At 40.8% G+C, this 24,347-nt stretch overlaps 1 protein-coding gene across 1 annotated transcript in view; it reads right to left on the minus strand.

Annotated features, from left to right (window-relative positions):
* Positions 1–24,347, minus strand: part of NEB (nebulin) — a 225,892-nt gene that overhangs the window by 26,314 nt on the left and 175,231 nt on the right. The window contains exons 120-141 of the mRNA XM_082841069.1: positions 23,644–23,748; positions 22,850–22,954; positions 22,332–22,436; positions 20,150–20,254; positions 19,890–19,994; positions 19,135–19,239; positions 18,026–18,130; positions 15,864–15,968; positions 14,337–14,441; positions 13,550–13,657; positions 11,300–11,404; positions 9,633–9,737; positions 9,087–9,191; positions 8,361–8,465; positions 8,160–8,270; positions 7,333–7,443; positions 7,017–7,118; positions 6,802–6,906; positions 5,225–5,329; positions 2,361–2,471; positions 1,660–1,764; positions 998–1,102 (exon numbers count right to left, since the gene is read on the minus strand). Coding sequence (XP_082697195.1) covers positions 998–1,102; positions 1,660–1,764; positions 2,361–2,471; positions 5,225–5,329; positions 6,802–6,906; positions 7,017–7,118; positions 7,333–7,443; positions 8,160–8,270; positions 8,361–8,465; positions 9,087–9,191; positions 9,633–9,737; positions 11,300–11,404; positions 13,550–13,657; positions 14,337–14,441; positions 15,864–15,968; positions 18,026–18,130; positions 19,135–19,239; positions 19,890–19,994; positions 20,150–20,254; positions 22,332–22,436; positions 22,850–22,954; positions 23,644–23,748 — 2,328 coding nt within the window. The remainder of the gene's footprint in view (positions 1–997; positions 1,103–1,659; positions 1,765–2,360; positions 2,472–5,224; positions 5,330–6,801; positions 6,907–7,016; positions 7,119–7,332; positions 7,444–8,159; positions 8,271–8,360; positions 8,466–9,086; positions 9,192–9,632; positions 9,738–11,299; positions 11,405–13,549; positions 13,658–14,336; positions 14,442–15,863; positions 15,969–18,025; positions 18,131–19,134; positions 19,240–19,889; positions 19,995–20,149; positions 20,255–22,331; positions 22,437–22,849; positions 22,955–23,643; positions 23,749–24,347) is intronic.

The following is a 24,347-nucleotide window of genomic DNA, read 5'->3' on the forward strand; positions in this document are numbered from 1 at the left end:
CCTACTAGAGAATGGACTTGAGGATACAGGGAGGGGGAAGGGTAAGCTGTGACAAAGTGAGAGAGCGGCATGGACATATATACACTACCAAACGTAAAATAGATAGCTAGTGGGAAGCAGCCACATAGCAGAGGGAGATCAGCTCGGTGCTTTGTGACCACCTAGAGGGGTGGGATAGGGAGGGTGGGAGGGAGGGAGACGCAAGAGGGAAGAGATATGGGGACATATGTACATGTATAGCTGACTCACTCTGTTATAAAGCAGAAACTACCACCACTGTAAAGCAATTATACTCCAATAAAGATGTTAAATAAATAAATAAATAAAAAGTAAAAAGAAATAAATGAAAGGGATGATGTAGCTATTTTTAAATAAAATAAACACATTTTCAAAAAATAAATAAAATAAAATAAAATAGAGTCCTGGGATCATGGGCTGCTTTACAGATGACAGGAGAGCATTTCTAGTAATTTAGACCTCTTGGTTAATGCCCAGTGGGGGACCTAAATAGTGTTGAATTTGTGATATAGAAGGTCATGTGACAGCAAGCTCCTTCTCTAAGTTCTTTCCTCTGAGAATCTTAATTATTTTACAAATTTTGCAGTTTCTTCCACACCCAGAGACCACTTCAGTGGTGACCTGAGCATATCACTCCTCTGCTCCAAGGGCTCCCTATCATCCTTAGTAATATTTTCTAAGGGGTCTGTCTCCCTTGTGATGTAACCTTTATGCTACCAGTCCCTGTCAGTACCCTGAATAACACATATTGCATGTCTATGCACTGTTTCTCCAATGTATGTTCACACTGCTCTCATTCATAACATAAACATTTGTTTCAACATGTTGCTAAATTCAAAGCCCCTAATATCTTTGGGTATTTTCTCAAGCAATGGTTACTACAACTATAACTACCATCCTTGGCGGGTAGGGGTGGAATACATCAAAATTTTTTACATTGTAGAATGTGCAGGAAAAAAGTCAGTCTTGGTCAACTTACTACACTCTGTAATTCTGTGGCCTCTTTTAGATGAAGCTGCTCCAGATTGTCGGGTATTGTGTGGTAGTGGCCTTTACTCTTCTCATAGTTTTTCTTGTACTGGTACTGAGGGGAAGGTGGCAAAAAAAGGCACATTGATGGCAAAGCTGCTCAGCATTCCTATTTTTCCTCTTTACATTAGATATTTACACAGCAACAGCACCAAGACCAAATTAAAATTAGCAAACACTACATAGGGGGTTTAAGAAAATGTTTTAAAAGGATGAAGATCCACATTCAGTATTGTCAGTTAATACAAGGATGTAAACACTTAGGTTATATGGCTTATTCAAAGTAGGTTTTAAGGTGCAAAGTTAAACGTGAAAGAAACTATTCCAAGTGGTAAGTCTATGTTTTTAGAAGGGGGAAAGGGAGTGATTACTTGAAAAAAAATTTAAATAGCCCCAAAATAGAAGCATTTTTATATTCTGAGAGGTGTTAGAGTCAGTGGAGAACTGGTAGATTAATGTTGTAATTTGGAAGAATGCACTCAGAGAACAGGAGAGCTTTCTAATAAATGTAGTGCCTCAGTAGCAGAGAAGGAGATGCAAGTGACCTCAGAGAAGGAATTTAGTTGAAAATGGGTGAAACAAGCTGTTTCTGGAGCAAATGATTGAGCTTACAGAACTGGCGAGTTGGCTTGTATTCAAGACATGATTCATTATCAAAGATTCCTTCATGTCAGTCACAGGTTTGTGAAGTTTCTTCAAGTCAGCCTTATACTTAACCTGTACAACAGTAAAGGAAAAAAGGAAATCACATAAATAGGAAATGGAAAATGGTATTAATGGAAACCATAATAAGATGTCCCATCCTGAAACAAGTGCTGGGGATGGCGGTGAAAAACCATACCTCATTCACAATAGCCAGAAAGTGGAAACAATTCAAGTGTCCATCGACAGACAAAGGGATAAACACAGTGTGATGTAAACATACAATGGACTATTATTCAACCATAAGAAAGAATGAAGTTCTGACACATGCTACCGCATGGATGAACCTTGAAAACATTATGCTAAATGAAGCCAGACAAAAAAAGGGACAAATACTGTATGACTCCACTTACATGAAATCTCTAATAGGCAAATTCATAGGGACAGAAAGTAGATTAGAGGTTACCAGGGATTGGTGGGAGGGGGAAATGGAGAGTTACTGCTTAATAGTTATAGAGTTTGTGTTTGGGGTGATGAAAGAGTTTTGGAAATAACAGTGGTAGTTGGACAACATTGTGAATGTAATTAATGCCACCGAATTACATATTTAAAAATAGTTAAAATGGCAAATTTCACATTATATATTTTACCACAGTTAAACAAACACATACCTCACTTGTGAGATCATTAGCATCTTTCATGATTTTGAAGAGCTGGCTGTCTTTTGGATTGTATTTTGGTGTCTTGCCCTTCTCTTTGTTGAAATTTTCTCGGTATTTAATCTAACAGCAAATGCAAAAATCCAAATTATTCCTGAGCATCAATTAATCTGAAGACTGAGGAATGGAGGAAATGTAAATGCAAAAGAGTATGTGCTACACATAAAGGGGTCAAATAATTTATTATCCAAATTAGGACACTTTTAAGAGTAAAAGCACTATTAATAATTATGTTGGGACAACAGGCAATTGAGAATAAGATCAAGTGATATAGTATTTGTTTGCTCATTTTTATATTATCCAGAGGTATGAAAGATATTCACCTTTTTCTGATGCAGAATAAAAATGCATGGGAAAAGGCTTCAGGCTAAATTCAAAGAAGTGATCTAATATATTTGATTCAGAACATTTTGGTCCTCTTAACTAGCAAAACCAAAAGCACTTTAGGTCTATTGCCAGGAGTTCCAAGAGGCTTTATAAATGATCAAGAAGGGTGGGAAGTAAGGAATCTATTAAATCAGGAGATTTATTGTTATGTACTATGGCTATATCTTTTAAGTTTTTTTTTAATTGGCAAAAAAATTGGCATAACTTCTGAGTAAAAGAAGCACAGAATTTGGGGGTTAATGGCTTCGGTACGATTTCAGGCTAGAAGAAGGAAAGAAGTGAGATAACTTTAGCATAATGAGAAAAATAAGATTAAATATACTTGCAGGATACATAAAAGTAAGAATACACAAAGGACAAAATAACTTCAATCTAAAAAATAAGCGCAATGCCTGGTACTAATAGTTGCTCAATAAATGTGATCTGATTGATGAAAGAAAGAGACAGTCATAATGCCTAGGTAAAATAGCTAAAGATGACGGTTTACTTATAGGGATATTCAACAGAATAAACTGAAAGTGACAGAAACATTTCCTTATTTAAAAACAGACTGATGCCTTTGTCACTAGGATTAATCCAGAAGTAGAACTCTACTAGTTACTCACTCTAGGAACAAAGAAAAATGAGCTACTTCTAGAAGTTAGTCAGCTGAAAGGGCAATATTTGATGCTCCGGGACACCTAGAGTTTCTGTTATTGGTAAGAGGAAAGACTCGCTCATTCAAAGTTATTAGCACACCAGGATCTGGTCACCAGATATTTCACACTGTAGGCATTTAAAATCAGTACCCCTCATGCTTCATCACTTTACTTCCCCACAACTTTACACATCCAGCACAACAGGAACAAAAGGAGACCACTCAAATGCTAAGAACAACGAAATCTGTCACATCAGAGAAAAAGCATTCACAGTGCTGAGGCTCATTTATTTTGAATAAATCTCCAGTGGAAATGTGTAGACGAAATAAGCATGCAGAACACTACTGCACGATGCAGGCACACTGAGTCAGACACACAGTGGAGGAAACAGAAAACGTAACAGGAAAACACAATGTGAATAAATGCTACAATGGCTCTTCTCTGAAAGGAAGTTCACTCCCCAAAGAAAGAAATGCAAAGCCTGCTAAGGAAAGTCAGAGGTGGTGAGTTGTCTGAACCAAGAGAAAACTTTTCCCAAGGATACAGAAACCCGTAAGACTAGGGCTGACCCCAAGAGCAGTGAAACAAGGAAAAAGCAAAGTAAACTAGATGTGCAGAGTCAGACTGGGGAAGGAAAGACGCAAAGGCCCGTCTCTGATGAGAATAAAATCCATTTCTTTTAGAAGAATGCTAAAAATCCTCTATCGTTTAGAAAATAACTCATTTCTGAGAAAATATTTGAAGAGCAGCTTTCTACTGGTCTCATTTCAGTTCTTTTCTGTTAATTTTAAGTAGATTTAAATTTCTAACTTTTTAATTAAAGAAAAAAATTGTGCCTCCTCTTTCCACAAGAAGGCCCCAAGCAAGTGCAGGTGAGCACGACTGCTGCTGGGAATCTGAGCCAACACGCTCGACCTTCCTTTTTGACTGGATCTTAAGAACTACTATATTTTGCATGATAAGGACACACATCAGATTCAGGACTCCAAGAATTCTTAGAAAGGTGTGGGATTAGGCAGGAAGTACAGTAAAACCACATTCACATGGCATATGGAATGGAAAAGCCTTCTTTTTCTTGTTTACCAGGGAAGTGAGAGGCAACCATGCAAGGCCGTGTGTCAGCAAACGGCAATACCAGTGTCCATTACCCCAAAGGGCTCAGATAGTGTGAGAAAACGGTTTCCGATCAATTATTCTTTCAAAGTTCAATTAAATTTAAAGATCTAACATCCAGTTGTTCTGCTCCTTTTCAGGGACTTGAACTGTATATTGGCGCTTCTAAAGACTGAAGAGCAGGTCCAAGAATTAGAACGCTTCTTGCCACTGAGACTGTAAAACAGGGTGAAAGCTATGAGCGAAAACATTTTGAGCAGTTTATACTGTTGATTCAGGGTATGTCTGAACGGAGAGACTGTATTAAATGCCAGTCTTAAATGTATTAAACACCAGCAATGGTAATCAGCAGAGGCTTTCTTTGTGTGGTTGCAGATGAGATCCTCAGTCTGTTTTCAGCTTTTGATTGGTGTCAGCAGCCTAAGGAAGTTAGGAGGCCATCTCCAAATCTACTCTACCTTCCTGTTCCAAAGGCATGTTCCAGAGGGAAAGTTTCATGCAGGAAAAGACAGGTGTGTGCAAAAGTATATCCTTTGACAAATTTCCACAGCATTCTACACGTTCCAACACAAAACCAACAGAAAAGAGTGCAACTTGGTCAGTCCCCTGACCAAGGCTAAGAAGATAGGTGAGAGAAAGAGGAAGACAGATATATGGGATCACTGATGCCAGTCTTACATCACTGATGAGCACATTAGTTTTCTTAAGCTGCCTCATCATAGGGGTGTCATAAGATGCGGCGCCGTGCCCGTACCCTCTCCTTTGGCCTTTGACGTATTCCGCCTAGAGTACCAGCAAGACAGCAAAGTCAGAACGGGGAGGGCCCACACAGAGGGAAAGTCTCCTTGGACCAGGGGCCACACCATGAAGCTGTCAATCCTGAGGCAAGCCTTTCCCAGGAAGTAAACCCAGGAAAGGGAGCTCATAAAACGATCTGGTTGGGACTTATTCTCCACATCATAGGATTCACTTGGGGTTAGAAATACAGGTCTCTCTTGGGTTTCCCTGGTGGCGCAGTGGTTGAGAGTCTGCCTGCCGATGCAGGGGACACGGGTTCGTTGCCCGGTCCGGGAAGATCCCACATGCCGCGGAGCGGCTGGGCCCGTGAGCCATGGCCGCTGAGCCTGCACGTCCGGAGCCTGTGCTCCGCAATGGGAGAGGCCACAACAGTGAGAGGCCCGCGTACCGCAAAAAAAAAAAAAAAGAAAGAAAGAAATACAGGCCTCTCTCTATTTGTAAAACCAGCAAAGTCTTCAAAATTTCAACTTGGTTTTAACTTGCTAATGGTATGACCTTGGAGATTTAAAAACATATTAAAAATTTTTACACTGAAAGGTTCATGTTACATTTCATTATTCTTAGAGATTCCACTGTTTCTTGCTGGTGATTTCATATCTTGGTTTCGAGTACTTATACAATTCCATTAACTTATAATAAAAATACAGCATAGGAGTTTTAAATTAAAAAACTCTTTAAAAATAGTATTTGCTTGTCATCATTCATCTGAACTTTTTGTCTCCTCATAATTCCCTCCTGTATTGTCACTTGATGTTATTTGTATCTTCCAAAAGATTGGGATCCCACGTTTGGCATTGCTGAAAGTCATACATACAACCACCAAAGGTATCCTAAACGTATTTCTTCAAACAAATACTTGAGAAAACAGACAATGAAAAGAAGGTAGGATCTTTGAATTGGAGAAGAGATAAGATATTCCTGAGCTCATCTTTTGGGACTAAAACTTGCTCTCTGAAAGATCTGGTGGTTGATCATGGGGTCTCTGATCTCAAGTCTGCAAACTTGTCATAACTCAGGAGTATTCTAGATAATTGGTCTCACAAGGGAAATTAGGTAATGGGGCAATCAAGTTTGGACGCATTTCTAAGTCCATCTACTCAATAATATGAAATCTGCTAGAATTAGGCATTCCCCCTCAGCTCCCCTGTACATACCTCGATCAAACACTTACAACCCCAAACTGTAATTATTTAGCCATAGACATATCGTCTGAGGACATCTACTGCCTCTAGTTACTAGTCCAGGCATTCAATATATGTTTGCTGAATGAAAAACTAAAAGTGACTGCATCTGATATAACTTTTCAAAGCTTTTCGTGATATCATTTTCAAAGCTCTGGAGTGCTGCAGTCTCTCTCTGGTTGCTAATACCGCACTTTCATTCTGGGAATCGCTTCTTCCTGAAAGGTCTTTAAACATCCCCTCACATCAGAGCTGCTGCTCGCCCATCTGTGTTACCTGGCTGCTCAGCTTGGCTGCCTTCTTGGCCATTTCAATGTCTGGACGCCCAAGCATGCTTAGCCCGTGGCTGCCTTCCTTGCGGTGCTTGGCTCTGTACTCCACCTGCATCAAAGAAAACCAGAATGGGCACCACGTTCTAGGTGGCCAGTGACCACCAACTATTTGTTTGCAGTGACCACTTGGGACTGGGTACCTTCTAAACACACCCTTACCTCGCTGGCCTGTTTGGCTGCCTGCGTGGCCTTCTTGATGTCTGGCCGATCGGCCACTGTTGTGTAATGCAGGTTTTCTTTAGCATCTTTTTTGTAAGCGACCTTTATTTGGAAAAAGAAAACATTTGCTCACTTGAGAGATACGCTATCTTTCTGAAAGGAACCTTTTATTAAAACCAAATCAACCCCACTACCGTATTTTTTAGACCACCAGATATAGAAATTAGGGTGACCACTCACTGGACCCAGCCCAGCATATACCGATGTGGGATCCACCAGCTCAAGTGGCCCCCTGAGAGTGAGAGGAGAAACGTACATTACTCTGCTTCTTGGCCACCTCCATAGCGTGTTTCACCTCTGGGGGCTCCAGCATGATGGAGTAGTTGGATTTTCCTTTCTCCTTGACAAACTTCTTCTTGTAATTTGTCTAAAAAGAGCCAGAATTACTTATGTGAGCAGAGGAAGCTAGGAACAGAATTGTTTTACTTGAAGAACTATGAGAAGATCTCGAGGAAAATCCGTGGCTCTCCATTTTGGTGTCATTTTGGAACTGGGGTCTCTGATACATATTCTAGTTCTTCCCTGTCATTTCTGTCCTGGAACCTGTCATTGAACCACACACCAGTCTTTGGAGAACTGATGACAAGCAAATTAAACTCTTTCATTTACCATTTCTACCTTTTTAAAATAAATGGAACCACACAGGGCTCATAAAATATAATACCATGATTATTAAAGCATTATCCGTAAGGCTGTAGTGGGCAGAGATTACTGAGATACAAAGAGGTGACTTTACTTCTCTAAAATTGTTCAGCAGTTTAAGGAGAGGGGAGATGGTGGGAGAGGCTGATCTTTACCATCAATGCTCCCTCCCTTTATTACCACTAGATTAGTGACATCTTATGTTGCTAGACAATACATCCTATGGCCAAACCCACATCTGCCACAGCTGCCGTAATTGGAAAGCCAATAAATATTGAGTTCTCTTTTAAAACAGCGTTCAAAATGCACATATAGGTACTGATGGTAAGAGTGAAGTAACGCAAAGGAAAGTGTAAGCAAAAATGCCGCTTACAGTCTTTTGCTGGATTCTAAGGTAAAGTGCCACTGCTGCTGCCAAGAGTCCTGGGGCTGGTCACTTACATCACTGACGTTCCTGGTCACTTCCTTGACATGAACGGTGTCCCGGGTCTCCGGCAGTGTTGTGTATGAGCCCTGAGCCAAGTGCTTCTTCACATGCTGCTTGTACTTGTTCTGAGGGAAAGCACAGAGAGCTTGTTTAAATGCCTGCCTGGGGCATCAGCCCAAGACGGAAGGCAAGCCTGTGGGGTGCTGGAGGGTTACCTCGGACACCAGATTGCTGACTGTCTTTGCCAGGAGGATCTGAGGCGTATCGGGCACGGCATGGTAGGTTCCTCTTTCCTTGACATGTTTCTGTTTGTATTTCAGCTGCAGGGGTGAAAAAAGCATTTCTTCAGCTCCTCTGACTCTCCTGCATATTTTTATTAAGCTCCCAAGTTACTAAATAGAGCTGGGAGAATAGCATCATTGACGGAGTAGAATCATTAAACTCAGTAAAAGACCTCATGTTTGGAAATCTTGGGAAATATCAAAAAAGGATTTTCTTTATCTCATGCAAGTTGAGGCTTTAATAACAATCAGAATGCATCTTACGGTGAATCTTTATACATACAGCGTTAGTTCACAGCACTTTTAAATATGTCATTGGACCCTCCCGCAAACCCTGGGAGGCATTATTATTCCTCCTTTCCAGATGAGGAAACACAGGAAGCATAGGAAGCGTATGACCCCACAGAAATGAATACGTTTCCTTATAGAGTCCAAACAGGCCTTCAGAGTCCCCGCTGTGCGTGTGGATTTTCTTGAGGTGCAGTATAGATCAGGAGCAGCCACCTGGCTGTAACAGCTTCCCACTGCTGCCGCTCTGCTCTGCCAAGTCACGTGTCAACGTGGGCAGCAGCCTCCTCTGTGCTGCGGGCCCCTGGGCACTGGGCTGCAGAAGACAGCCCTGAGTGAGGTTAGGCCTCTTGGAAGGGACTGAACACTTACATCACTTTCTATTATAGAATTCTTCAGGGCCAGCACCATGTCTTTATCATCAGTGACAGAAAGCTTGCAACCTTTGAGGAACTCCCGGTCCAGCTTGTATTCAAACTGTAACAGAAGAAAGACGGAGGAAGATGGGAAAGGGTGACAGGCACAGGAGGAAGCCGGTATTTGGTTGAATTTGTAGGGAGTCCTCTTCTTAAGGGCACTATGGGGATTTGCTCCCAGGATGGGGGCAGGGGCTTCCTGCTGGGCCCACTGAAAGCTGGGCTCCTCCTTTCCAGCCCCGAGGCCAGGACAAAGCCCTCCTGGCCCTCCCCTGCCTCCCTCAGGACTCTGAGCCGTTAGGGTTTGGGCCCAGCCATGGGAGACCAGGCTCTGTGGCCAGGTCTGTTTGCTGAGCTTGCCTTCCACACCTTACAACCCTCCTGTCCTTCTTGGATCTCAAATGAGCTAGGGTTAACACCTGTGACAGTGGTTATTATGAATAAAGATAAATTTTTCTGTCTCAGGTATGTCATGACGTTCTGACTGCCTCTCTTATCTCACATCGCTTTGCTGTAGGGATGACTTGGCGGCCTGGATGAAGTCCGGTCGGTCAGGGGTCCATCTCCAGTGGGCTTTGTGGGCTTCATACTGCTTCTTGTAATCCAGCTGTTTTTAACAAGACAAAAACAAGTCACTTCATTCAGTGGCCTGAATTCACAACCACACACGTTGCACAGAGGGACTCATCTTGCCTTTTAACATGTAACCAGTCATGGTTCTTTATGTAAGAGAGAGCCCCAAGTAAAATTTCTGTACAATGGATGCAACTAGTTGGCCACTCAAGTTGTCCTCTTGTGGGACCCTTTGGCCTCAAAATAGGGGCTAAAATTTTTAAAGGCTCCTGGCGAAACAATGCTTCAAACTCACTCTGCCAGTGCAGTCTAATCATTTTCAGAGTCAAGTACTTTTAATTTCTAACTAAATTCAGACTTTTTAAAAAAGTATTAAACACTTGCAGTATTTATTTCATTCCAGGCACTTTTCAAAGTGCTTTATATATATAGATAGATATTAACTCATTTACTCTTTACCACAACTATATAAAATCAGCAGCTGAGGAACTGCCTAGAAGGGCTAAGTAAGCTGCCCAGGTGAGACAGCTAGTGAACAGTGGAGCTGGGTTTCCAACCTGGGCAGCCAGGCATCAGAGGTGCTTGTGGACTTGCTAGACTTGCATCTGAGCTGGAGAACTGGCTGCCTTGGGCTGAACCTGAGGCACAGAAGTGAGTGTCCTTGGGAAGAGCCCTCATCATCAGGCACATTTCTTTCCTCACTCTTTTTCTTTCTCCTTTTTTTGGTCAAGGTATAATTGGTATGCAATAAGATAAACATGTTTTATAAGTTAAAAAGTGATCCAACTTTTCCCCATTCTATTGTGAAAATTTTCAGATGCATGAGGAGTTGCATGAATCTTACAGAGAATACCCGTACACCCAGCACCTAGATTCTACAACGTACATTTTACTGCATTTGCTTCGTCCCACATCAATCCTGCTACCCATCCCTCTGTCCATCCCCAGGACACCTGTACGATACCTGCCAGTCCCTAAAGGCATTTCAGTTTGCTGGCCCTAATAAATATAAGTTCTCTGTAGCACTAGTAGGCACTAGTTGGGTTTTACAATATTTCATTATATAACCATTTATATATATTTTAAGAAGTCGATACTCATTTAAATGCACAAAAATGTTTCTGTGGTTGAGGCTTTAAGATGCCCCATCACAAAGAAATGAGTCAGCGCAGGGAGATGTGAACAGGAGGAAGGTCTAGGCCAACTCCTGACAGCACCAAGCAGCTCAAGTGTTCTCTGTTTTTTTTTTTTCAGGAGAAGTAGGCTCTAGAGTTTGTGGCAGGAGAAGAACATGGAGACTGGAGACACTGTCGAAAATGTAACCTTCATTTCAGAATTAAATCCCCCATTTTTCAGCATCCTAACATGGAGGCTGAGGGGGTATAACATCCGTGGGCCGTCCTTGCTCTTCCCCACTGTCCTCTGTAAGCACCATGGGCAGCATTTAGGGGTCAGTGTTATCACTCGTGCTCTGGGGCCCAACCCTTGATCTGGACTCACTAGAACTCAATCACTTGAAAAGATGTCAAAAGAGGCCATGTGCCCTACAGAAGCTGATGAACCCCTCTTAGGCTTGGGGATGTTTCTGGAACTTACATTGGTGTTGACTTTGTAGGCATCCTTGGCTGCTTTGATGTGAACAGCATCAGGCTCAATGGTACAGTTGGACTTAGTTCTCTGGTAAACTTCTTTGTATTTCAGCTGTGGGAGGAAACACAGGTCAATTTTTTTTTTTATAGCAGCCCACAAGTATCTTAAAAAACAAGAAATTAAAACCATAATATGGTACATGATACTCCTTAAGACTGAATCGGTCTGTTGTGAAGAAGGGATGCAGCCGTGCAGCTATGTGACACGCACCATCCTGTCTCAGATCTTAAAACCAACTCCCCAGGACACATTGTGTATGTTCACCAGTGTCACCATAGAACTTATGTCCTCTGAGCTTGTGCTGAAAGGGGCAGCTGGACAGCTATCCATGTGTGTTTTCCTGTCCCCAAATCAGAAACTCCTGAGTTCAGGACATCTTGAAAACTGTTGATGGAAGAGAAGCCTTCCCCCATTGGCTCACCCATATGGGATCAGGCTTGCCCTTCTTCCATGTCCCTACAGTTGTAGCTGCTATCATGTCGTGTTATAATTATTTATCTGTCTATTCTTTCCATTGAGCTGAATCCCTTGCAGGCAAAGACTGTGTATCATTCATCACCTCATTCCTAGCATCAGGCACTTAGGAACCCAATAAATATTTGATGAATGAATGGGCTGGTGGATGAATGCTGTCGTCACTACCGTCATTGCTAGAGCCATCGCTGGTAAGTTTGGGCATGTGTGGGTTTGAATGGGAGGGGCAGAAAAGGGAAGGCTTAGCCTCTTTGAGCCCAACGGGTCATATTTTCATGTCTAGCCTGGAATTTCTAGCTTCACCCACTTTTGCTCCTTTTAAATTTCAGGGCCCTGGGACCCCACCTGGGACTTCTCACTAGTTATTGGGGAAGGGCCTTAGGTCTTACTGTGACTGAGTAAAACTGTTCTACGGAAGCCATAGTAGCACTTACTAAACTTGCCTGATCATAAAAATCACAATTTTCTGTGCTTCACCATAGATGTAGTAAATCAGTAGCTTTGGGGGACTGACCTGGAAATTCATATTTTTCATCAACATCTCAGGTTATTGTTACAATCAGAAATTTAGGGAAGTGGATATAGAATTGCTTCATCTTTCTACACTGAGAGGGAATGGGCTGCTCCACATAAGGGATCTACCTTATAGATGTTTATGAATACCCGACGTTTATGTCCAAAGTGTCAAAATTTATTTTAACATAAAAAATATAAAAAATGTTTTTTAAATGATTTATACATTTCTGCCTTCATAAACAGTGCACTGGTGTATTTAGCATTTTTCTTGGCAACTTAGAGTCAATAGCGTGAACCCATTTGTTTAGCTACCAAAGAATTCCTGAGCGCCAGCCTCAGTCAAGGCTTTGGGGTAGGGATTCCACAGTTGCCTTCATTATTCTTTATGGTGCCCATATAGCCATTAAAATATTTAATCTAAGGGCCTCCCTGGTGGCGCAGTGGTTGAGAGTCTGCCTGCCGATGCAGGGGACACGGGTTCGTGCCCCAGTCCAGGAAGATCCCACATGCCCTGGAGTGGCTGGGCCCGTGAGCCATGGCCACTGAGCCTGTGCGTCCGGAGCCTGTGCTCCGCAACGGGAGAGGCCACAACAGTGAGAGGCCTGTGTACCGGGAAAAAAAAAATATATATATATATTTTTATATATATATATATATATTTTAACCAATATTATGATAGTGTTCCACCATAGAATCTAGCTATATATATGAAAATATATGAATATAATTTCTCCTCAAATTCAGAGTATTAGAACTTAATGGCTACCCTTTCCTCTTAGCCAAGACAAAACTTAGAGAGTATTAATAGAGTTTATGGCACACTGCATTTTTCAGACTGGTCTAGAAGCTTCTACTCTAGCCTCTTAGAACCCATCCACTCTGCCGTGAGACGGCCAAACCACACGGAAAGGCCACATACAGGGGCTCCTGTCTATACAGTGGCTGAGCTCCCAGCCCAGCCGTGATCGGGTGCCAGCTCTGGGAGTGAGCCTTCCTGCCTGAGCTGTAGCACGTGGGGTAGAGCATCCACTCAACTGTGCCCACTCAGCTCACAGAACTGTGAGCCAAAAAAGCATGACTCCTGTCTCAAACCACTACATTTAGAGTGATTGTTACACAGGAATAGATAAGTGGACCTGGGTTTGTTATATCACATTACAAAGAGGCCAAAGTGAGAGGGGCTGCAAAGCCGTCCTAGCAACTTACATCACTGACTTCATCTTTGACCTTTTGGACATGCAGCAACATGGGGGTGTCGTGGATTGTGGTGTAGCCTCTGGGTCTGGCCTTGTTGTATTCCAACTTATACAGTATCTGAAGGAGATGAAAAGGCAGAAAGAGACAACTTTATGTATCTCAATTGACATTGCAACATAATGTAAACATATAAAGGCAACATTGTTGTTGTTGTCATTGAGTGTATATAAAGGAAAGAGAATTCCATAAACTCAACAGGTGCTTTCATGCTTTCTGCTAAGGCTCCAGTGCCTCTACAATGGGGTGTCTGCCAATTTGGTTGGAACAATTCTTTACTGTAAAAGAAGAGTCCTGAGCATAGTAGGACACTTATTGTCCCTGCCTCCCTCCCTCTAAATGGCAGTAGAATCTTCCAAACAGGGACTTCCCTGGTGGGGCAGTGGTTAACAATCTGCCTGCAAACGTAGGGGACACAGGTTCGATCCCTGGTTCAGGAAGATCCCACAAGCCCGCGCGCCACAACTACTGAGCCCATGTGCTGCAACTACTGAAGCCCGCGCACCTAGAGCCCGTGCTCCACAACAAGAGAAGCCACTGCAGTGAGAAGCCCACACACCATAACGAAGAGTAGCCCCCGCTCACTGCAACTAGAGAAAGCCCGGGCGCAGCAACAAAGGCTTAATGCAGCCAAAAAAAAAAAAAACTTTTCCAAACATTGTGGCCATCTAAAATGCCCCTCCACATTTGCAAGTGCCCCCCCAAGGCCAAAAATCCATTCAGTGTTTCTTGTACTTACATCACTAATCTGTTTGTTGACTTTTGTAGTACGTAGGTGTTCTGGAGTATCCACAACTGAGGTAAACTTGTCCTTTGTTTTTTCATAATTTTTCCTGTACTTGATCTAAATTGTAGAGGAGAAGAACAAGTTAACTTGAAGTAGGAGAGAGGGCTTTCAGGGACTCTAGTTTTCCTCTTGAGAGAGTCTCACGGCAAAGAGTAGGATTGTTATATAAGCCATAGGTGTGCGGGATGATGCCATGCTTTCTTAACTGGAAATGTTTATATAAATCTGTATTTGACAGCAATAGTGTAATAGAGTGAGCAAATAATAATAATAATAAATATTTTCCATATATTTTATCCACGTGGAAACTGAGGCCCAGAGAGGTTAAGAGTATGAGCTAAGGGCAAATATAGAGTGAATCTCAGAGCCAGGACTAGACCCATGCTCTCTGGACTCTGGCAAGTAATGATTCGCTCACAATATGCTACATCAAATATATATGATCTCTTAAGTATGTTTCCATATCAAAGATGGAACAGATAAAAAAATGAATACATATACTTTGAAGTAGTTATTTTTAAAGACATTCATTTTTGAAATTTTCAAGTCATGATTTTTTTTTTCATGCACATAAGCGGTTTCAAGCAGTACAGACAGACAGCACAGCAAAATTCCATGCACAACTATCTGATGATCATATCGGGACCAAGGTGAAAGTTCAGGCAAACAGAATGTTCATAGGAAGACCTCATCCTCCTCATTTCATGTGTTGATCTGATGTCAAACTAAAGTGATAAAACAAGTTGCTAATACAAAAGCCTGATTAAAAACTTTCTTTGCGTGTGGGAACAATGGCCTTTTATTAACATCGTATCTGGTAGTTAAGCAATTATCAGTGTCTTTTGCTGCTTCAAATTTACCTTCCAGCGTATGACGGGAAGGTGGTGGTGTGTGCTTCAGTTGACCTTGTAGGAAGGCAAGGTGATCAGCAGTGCTGTTAACAAGGGTGTGTGAGGACAGATGTGCTGGAAATAACCTAGCAAATTCAGCATCAAACTCAAGAGGGGCCATGAATATGCACAATATTCAAAGAGCTGCGCTGTCATCCTCATCTCTCCAAAATGGTACAGTGTAGTCATTATTGAGCAATGGACACATTAGATGAAAACATTAAATAGTCACATCTTTTAAATACTGTCAAATTTACTTAACATCCTCAATCTCTAAGAAATCTACTTCTTTGGGGCAAATATTGAAAAACATAAAGTTATACCAATTTGGAAGAGTTTGAAAAACTTTGAAATAGTCTCAGTTAATATTACTTGGAATTCCAAAAGTGTCAGAAGACCTACAAATGTTGGCTGCTACAGCACCACACTTGGCCACATCCAGAGTTCATTTACAGGCAGTGAATATTTATGCAGCTTTGTCGTGTGAAACCAGCTTCGTCAGGGGGCCAGGGAAGGAAATCAGGGGAAGCCTAGAAGTGAATGCCCCCAAGGCTTCTAAATCTCTTCTTCGCATCACATCAGACATTACCTGGCTCCACATGTGTGTGTTGTAGAGGGCAGTCAACATATCTGGGCGCAGAATTTCATTACATCCTTGTTTCAGAAGCATCTTGGCACTAGATTTATATTTTCTCTGTTCATGCAAAGAGCAGTGAAGCACAAAAGAGACTTGTGAAGACGGAAAAGAACATAGCTCTATATCCTGATCACCTCTGAGTGAAGAGATGTAGGCACACACACTTTGTGCTCTCACGTGTATGTGTGGGTGAAGACAACCAAATGCATTAAAATGCCAAGCAGGGTGACGTGATATTTGCAGTTGACCATCCACAGCCCTTGTGAATGGGGAATAATAGAGCCAGTCCCACCAAAATTGCCTTATAGAAAAGGTGACATCATTGAAATAGAAAAACACAGTAAGGAGTTCTGTCTTCTTTCCCTCCGTTAATTTGTTTCTTTGTTCTGCGTTTGCACCTTAATCGCACTTTACAACTGCAGTTTACACACAGGCCCCCCTGAAGTATGAAGGGTGTGAGGACCCAGCTGTGCATCTCATGTTCACCACAGCACACGTGAGGACACAGAGCATGGACTGGCACACTCAAAGAGCTCGTGGGCTCTTTGGGTGGCTGGACAGATAATTTGGAACAGAACATCCCAATATCATAGGCAGAACCTATGACATCCTTGCAGCAGACGGGACGACATCTCATGAGAAACTTGGAGCACAGTCCTGCTTGGCCGTCCAGGCGGCCCCATCACAGTACCTGACTGATCTGGTCGCCTGCGATCTTAGCCAGCAGATGTCTAGGCTCATCGACTACCAGGTGGTATTTATCTTTCCGCTGCTCATAATCAGCTCTGTATTTTTTCTGCTCAAACATCATATCAAATTATAGCAAGAGTACAACAACTTCAAGGCTATACACAAATGTCCCAAGATACTTCAGAGAGCCAGAAAAATGTCCTTTCTAGAAGTGGGCTCCCAAAGCATTCAGGGTAATGAAAATAGGGAGGTGAACAGAATTAAGCAAAAGAAGATGCCCTGGAGAAGGCTGGGGCTTGGACTAGATTAGTTATAACATCAAAATTGAAATACCTTGTACCTAAACATGTTCCATCTTTACATATGATGTCATTAGCAACGTTAAGTTTTATGACATCTTAAATTGTATTTAAAATAAGGCACTGACAAGCTACAGGTTTAGTACTTTAGGCTGTGAGAGTCAAAAGGTATATTCATGGACACATTCTAATATGCTAGTTAATTTATTTGATTATAAAAGAGACCTGGAAATCCCTCATGAATTAGAAAAATAGAAACAAAATATATCAAGACTGTCTTCCTAGGAACCTACCAACAGTAATTCTTCAGAGTCATCCCACCTGGAAATCTACTGAAAATAAACTAAATCAAATTTATAAACAACAAAAAAGTTATATATTGAAGTAAATATACCATTGGCTACATTTTCATCTTCTGACACATTTTACTAATTTTCTAACTTTGTTTTTGAATTTATGTAAATCTGTGGAAAATACAAAGATAGGAAATTAAATGTAAAAACCTTCCATCCATATATTAATTCATAGCTTGCTTCTTTCATCATTTTAAGCTAAATTTACCTTAAACTATTGCAAAGACAGTTCCAGGAAAAACTGGGTAGAAGGTAAAGGAATATTCTGAGTGCAAATGGACACTTCTCTGCACCAACGTATGAGTCACAATGGCAATACATTTGAAGGCGTGAATCACAACTACCCCCTTAGGGCTGCCATTTCTGTGCCCTGGTAAGGGATACTAAGTTAACTTTGAACTTCTGGGTCTTCCAACTCTACACAGAATCCTATACCCTCCCTGTTGAAGGGAGTTCAGCTGACAGTCAACAAAATCCTTTGCCTCTTTGCTCTTGTCACCCAAAGGGCTGTGCTGCCCTGTGCTAGTGCGAGCAGAGGCTGTGCTGGCTGTGGGGACCTCACTCCACTCTGGACAGCCCCTTCCTTTGTTCTTATTCATGCTTTTGGCAGAGCTCATCAGATAGTGATATTATAAGAGCCTTCCCAATGCGTAATCTTGAATCAACACTAAAATGGCTTTCCTGTCATTTTAGGTATTGGGTTTTAATCAAACGCCATTTATAGACTTCTTAAGGGACGCTAATAGGCTCAATTGGATCAGGTCATACATACCTCATTCATCAACTGAGTTGCAAACTTGAAATGCCTGTTGATTGGACAATCAGCAACATACTTGAAATCTGACTTCGTCCTTTCAAATACCTCTTTATACTTATACTAGAGAAAATAGAACATGGTTACTTGATAACATCTGTGATTATCTTAAGAATGAGACATGCCATTTATTGTATACAATTGTGATTAATTCATTCATAGAGATAAAAAGTAATTACTGAACACACTCTGGCTCCCAAGGCAATGAAGGGTATACCCACCTCAATGTCTTAAAAATTAGCCCCCAAATACATACTTTCATTGAATGGATGTCAAATAGATCTATATTCCATATTGGACAAAAACCCAAATCAGTTTCTTCTTTGTTTCAATACTTATAGTGATTATTATTTTACTTTGAATGTATTTCCATGTGCCCTCGAAGGCAGTTTTTAGTCCGTTAATTAGAAGTAGATTTCCAGTAATGAATCAGATAATCATAATATTTTAGAGCAGGTGTATGCTAGCATCTAGACCACTACCTGTTTTTACATAGCCCCATGAACGAAGAAAAAACTTTTTTATATAGTACTAAGGGATTGTAACAAAGAATATGTGACAGAATGAATGTGATCCACAAAGGGTAAACTATTTACTATCTGGAACCTTCCAGAAAAGTTTGCTGACTTCTATTTTAGAACTCAAAGGAAGCTAATCCAACTGCTTTATTTTGTAAGTAGGAAAATGAGGCCATAAAAGCAAAGTTATTTGCTTCAAGTCACACGTCAAGTTTGTAGATTAAAATAATCTCACTTTCTATTTGCTTCCATATCAAATCACCCAGAGACATATTAGGAAATTCTGGAAGCGCCATGAGGAGTTGTACTGAGATGGCCTTTTACCAAATTCAAATGAGTGATGTAAATAAATGATTACTATTGTCAATGAGGCCAATACTAAAATAATTCCAGAGTAGAGTGAATAATGTAGTATATACTCCAACTGTAGGGTCTAGAAGCAAGGATAGGGATGGAAATATGAGAAGCTGTTTCCTCAGTACTAATTCTCTCTGTGGGCACTGGAGTACATTTCATGGATGTGATCGTTACCCTTGAGTAGATATATACCTTGCTGTAGAGAGTCTTGTTCTTTTCAGCCAGAGTGAAGTCGGGGGTATCAAAGGCATAGCAACCAATGCCTTTAAGCCAGGTCAAATCTTCTTTATATTTTACCTGGGAGAAGAATATCACCGAAGAGTTTTAAGTACCTATCTCCAAATAGCAGTAGGTTAGGATCGATACAAGTAGAACAAATAGAAGGTCTGACCACTAAGGTATATAGAATAATAAAGTATTGAAATAATTATTTAAGAGACATTTCCAATAATACTGATTTCTGCTCACTTTATGGTGTACTGTATTGCATATGGAATTTTTCATTTTAATACCAAATAAAGCAATTCAAATTTAACAGGCATACTTGCCTAGAGAGTACATCATTAGCTCCGCAGCTGTATTTTCATATAAAGAGCTGAAATTTCTTTCTAAATGAGCATTGTCATGTGTCTTAATTGCTTAATTGTCCTGAAGTTGTCTCTTCAATTGCTCAAAAATAGGTTATCATTTACATGAAATATATCGCTTCCAGTCATGTATTATGATGTAACACATTTAGAAGAAAAATAAGGTTTATAAATTTGAATATATTTTTCTGTCTCCTGAGTTGAAGCTCACTTATTTAGCAATGAGCTTTATGACTTAAACATCCATACACAAGAGCTAAAATTTAGTCAAGTGTTTAATCAGTTTTTATGCAGTGTTTGATTTCGTTGTCATGTGGACATATTAATTCACATGTAAAAATAGAAGATTTCAAGACTCACATCACTGACTGCATCAGTGACTGCTCGATGGTGGAAATGCTCAGGGTGATCAGGGATGGACCTCCAGATTCCCAGCTGGCTCATGTAGTTCTCCTTGTATTTTATCTGTGGTGAAAGCACAAAGACGGCTTTAACATCTTACCCAGATTTAATGTAAAAAAGTCCATTTGTCTCCAGAGAGTTTTAGGAAAGGGAGGATACTTTTAAAAATTATGGTGGGTTATTGAGCCCAACACAAGTAGAAATATATAGGGGCGTACTTTACTGATGTGGTCTGTGACTTTGCGATGATAAACGATGTCTAGAGCATCCTTCACAGTGTGGTATTTCCCTTTGGTCTTTTGAAATGTTTCTTTATAGCGTAGCTGGAAAGAGGAAAAGCACATGGATTATAAAGAACTCCCAAGTTAAATAACTAAGCTCTTTTAACCCTCACCTCTCCTGAGTCTTATCTCTTAAGTTCTCCCTTGAATAAATTTGGGAGAGATTAAAAACCTCTTTCACATCCTGGAAGAGAAAAAGGACATTCGGAGAAAACAAAAGAAATCTGCATAAAGTGTGGAGTTTAGTTAATAATAATGTAACAATATTGATTTGTGACAAATGTCCCATGGTATTGTAGGGTGGTAACAACAAGGGAAACTGGGTATAGGCTATAATGGGAACTCTCTGTACTATCGCTGCAACTTTCCTGTAAATCTAAAACTACTTAAAATAAAAAGTTTATTTAAACGTAAAACAAGCAGACAAAAAGCTCATTTGGGAGGAGAAGAAAAAAAAAAAGAAGCATAACTTTGTTGAACCCAAGACATACTAATGTATGTGGAAAAAGGAGAAAGATTTAGTTTCTAACTCCTGGTATTAAAAGCCTTTTCCATGGAGCAGTCCTAAAATTTTATTCCATTTCAATCTTTATCTTTGTGGTATTTCAAAGGTCAACAGCTCTGACTTTAACCTAAGAATATCATAGAAGTTTCATCTCATCTACACAAAATGAGTACTTCTCTGAGCACTCTGTTTTCAATCTCGAACGAATCTTTTCTTTTTTGGGTAGCTGAGCAAACACATAGTGAAGGAGGCCTTTAACTTTGTTTTTCAGATGGGTAATCTAAGATCCTTTAGCTCTACTTGTGGAGATAGCCACGGTAGATAGGCTAAATTTAATGCCACATACCAGCTGGACTATTTCAAAGGTTAGAGTTACCAGTATTGGTACTGACAAAGCCCTGGGGATAGGGCTGTCCAGTGGCGTATAATGAGCTCCAGGGGCCAATTTCACTGTGTGGACATCCCTGAGAAGTGGTGATGCAGAGCAAGCTTGGTTCAGATTAATATTCAACAGTAACCTTGAAGTGATAAAGATGGGGTTGTCACAAGAAGACAAAAACTATCCTAGCAAATAGATTTTGAGGGTAGCATATAATTTTTTCAGCTTATATTTTAAGCAAACCGACATGGTCTTCTTCCAACTAGCAGACTCCTTTTAGCTGCAACTGAAAATTTCTGACAAAATTACGGAACTAAGATATTGTTCCAATTTGCTGTACACTTTCACAATTCTGCTTAGGGATTACTGTAACCACTTAAGATGCTTGAAATCCTAGAGCTATGTTGCTAAATTGAGAGTGAGGGGGTTGCTTGAGCTTTTGGCTGGGTTAAGTCCCAACCAGTCCTCCAGAGATCCTGGTTCTGGTAATAGGTGCAATGCATTCATAACTGGGCTCTGGGACACAAAACTGGTAAGGACTGGCCATCTAACCAGGTTGATTCATTTCATATTTTCATTAACAGATAATCTCATTACCGTCGAAAGGCACTCTGTCCTTGATCACGTGGTATGGGAAATGAAAGTCTGTCCCTGTGAATTCTAACAAACATGTCATTCACATGATTTAAGCGATCAAGAGGAGGAACAAACATTTTCTGAGTGTCAACTAAGAGCCCTGCACTGTGCTAGAAACGTGTATCTGTTATCTTGTTTAGTCTAATTTAATTATCACAATTCTTATCCTCATTTCACATATAAGAAAAGAGACTCAGAAGAATTAGGTAAATTATATGGAGTCATACAGCAGGCAAGTCACAGCATCAGGATTTGAGACCGTGTTTGGCTGTTTCCAAGAACAACATTTTATGGATAAGCAACATCAAGTATCCCTAGGAAATGCCACCAAAGAATTAGAAGAAAGGGTCATATTTTTGCTTGGAAGAGCAATGAGAAAAGCAGTAGGTTTTCAGCATCTCTCAGCATTATTCTTAGCGACTTTGCCAAATGGTATTGTTTGTGCCTGTTTGTTTGGCTTTTGTGTTTTTGTTTCTTTCCCGATCTGTACTGTGGGCCAGGACTTTGAATTACGGATATGACTGTAATATCTTATGCTTCTTAGGCGTTTCCACTTCAGCTGCCCCATCACAATGAAGAAAGAAGGGAGGGATGCATACATCACTGGCATTCCAGTAAGCCTTCTTGGCTCTGATGAGGATTGGCGTATCTGGAACTGGAGTGTACTTGTCCTTCATCTTTTCGTATTGAATTTTGTACTTTTTCTAAGAAATAAAGATGGAAGAGAGAGAAATTTAAGTTCAAGTGTTTTCATCCCTCCCAATTCACAACCATGGAACAGATCCAGCCTAGGGACACACCGGATCATGCTCGTTAAGAGAATAGCTCTGCCTTCTGTTTCTTGATGCTGTTGAGCACAACTTATAGAAATGAGCTCTCTGATCAGAGGCAGCAGGTGAAGGTTTTTTTTAAATTAATTAAATTTATTTATTTATTTTTATCTTGGCCACGCTGCATATCTTATGGGAGCTCAGTTCATCACCAGGGATTGAACCCAGGACATGGCAGTGAACGAATCCTAACCACTAGACCACCAGGGAACTCCAAAGCAGGTGAAGGTTTTAGCAAAGGATTTGTTTCTTTAGCTCAGTGCCTGGGTGCTGAATTCCCAACTCACCTCACTGACCATGTCCTTCACGTCTTTAGCATGCTTCAAGGCTGTGGTCTGGTTTCCAGCATGATGATGTGGCCTCTCTTTGGTGGCAAGTTCAACATACAGATACTGAATGATAATAGGCACAACGTTATAAATCAACTATACGCCAATAAAAATTAAAAACAAAGAATAGGGATCAGATGTTACAGAGATAAAATACCCCTTATTTAGTATTCAGTCCTCTTTACTCATTTCTAACCCTAAGATGGGAGGGCAGTGTCTACTTGTTATTGTCCTGATTTTTTGTTGTTGTTGTTGTTATGTGTGTTTCTCCCTCTGTCTCACATTAGGAAACACATATACGCGCTCCAGTCATCTAACATTCCTGCTGCTGAGTGTGGTCTAGTCTAAATCCACGTGATAAAAAATGCTGATAGAAGAATGAGAGGAATTCTGATAGTCTTCAACATATTTTTTTTTCATTTTTGCCTGAATGCATGAATTGTGGTTTCATTTATCTGTGGACAAAATATAGGTCCTATGGAATGAATTTAAAAATTTATTTTTACCACCTGGAATCCACAGACCACTCATCCAATGACTGAAGTTGTATAGACCTTAGAAGACATGGCATTACCTGCTCATGTAAAACATACCATAGTGAAGACGGCCCCAAAGAAAGCAGCTTCTGAAGTTAAAGAGCATGAGGCTGCACCAGGACGACCAAGTGTGAGGGTCTGCTACTGACGGGAGTGGTCAGGCACACAGAACCACCCCCTGTGGCAGGTTTATGAATCTTCATGTGTGAATGTTACCTGACTCTGAAGCTTCTGCCCTCGCTTGGCTCTTGTAAGATCAGGAGTATCAGGAACTGAAGTGAAGATTGACTTCTGCTTCTTGCCTGCAGCTCTGTACACCAGCTGGACATAAAACAGTCATAACCATCATTTCTGCTTCATGGACACATTCTATGCTCTGCAGATGCCTTTATTGCTTACTTCAGAGAAAAAGCAGGGCCTCTCCCACTGCAGCAATCTCAGTTTCTGTCCAATAAACCAATACATTTTTTTAACCTCCTTAGCCTTCCTTTTCTTTTTTTCCTTGTATCAAAATTAGAGACATTCTGCAGCCTGTCCAAGTTCCAAGCCACCTGCTGTGTTCTTGTTCCCTTCTCACCTGTCCCTTCTAGGACCCTGTTCTAGCAGTTACCCTCAACCTTCCCGATGTTCCAGCCCTCTCCCTTCTTCTGCAAACAGACCCAAGTCCCTCCCTTCATTAAGCCTTTTCCAAGTTCTGCCAATGGCCTTTTTCCTTTCTTTCACAACCAAGCAAACTATGTGTTTTGCCTTTTTCTCTCTTTTGATTAATTTCACAAGGCAATAGTTTGGCTTCCACCCAACCACTCCAATGAAGTGAATTGCATTAAGACTACCACAAACAATTACAATTGCTACATCCTAGAATGCTTTTCTGCAGCAACTGTAACTGCTCAGCAATTTCATTCCTGAACTCTGTTCTC

Source organism: Leucopleurus acutus (assembly GCF_964270905.1).
Source record: "Leucopleurus acutus genome assembly, chromosome: 6".
NCBI classification, from domain to species: Eukaryota; Metazoa; Chordata; class Mammalia; order Artiodactyla; family Delphinidae; genus Leucopleurus; species Leucopleurus acutus.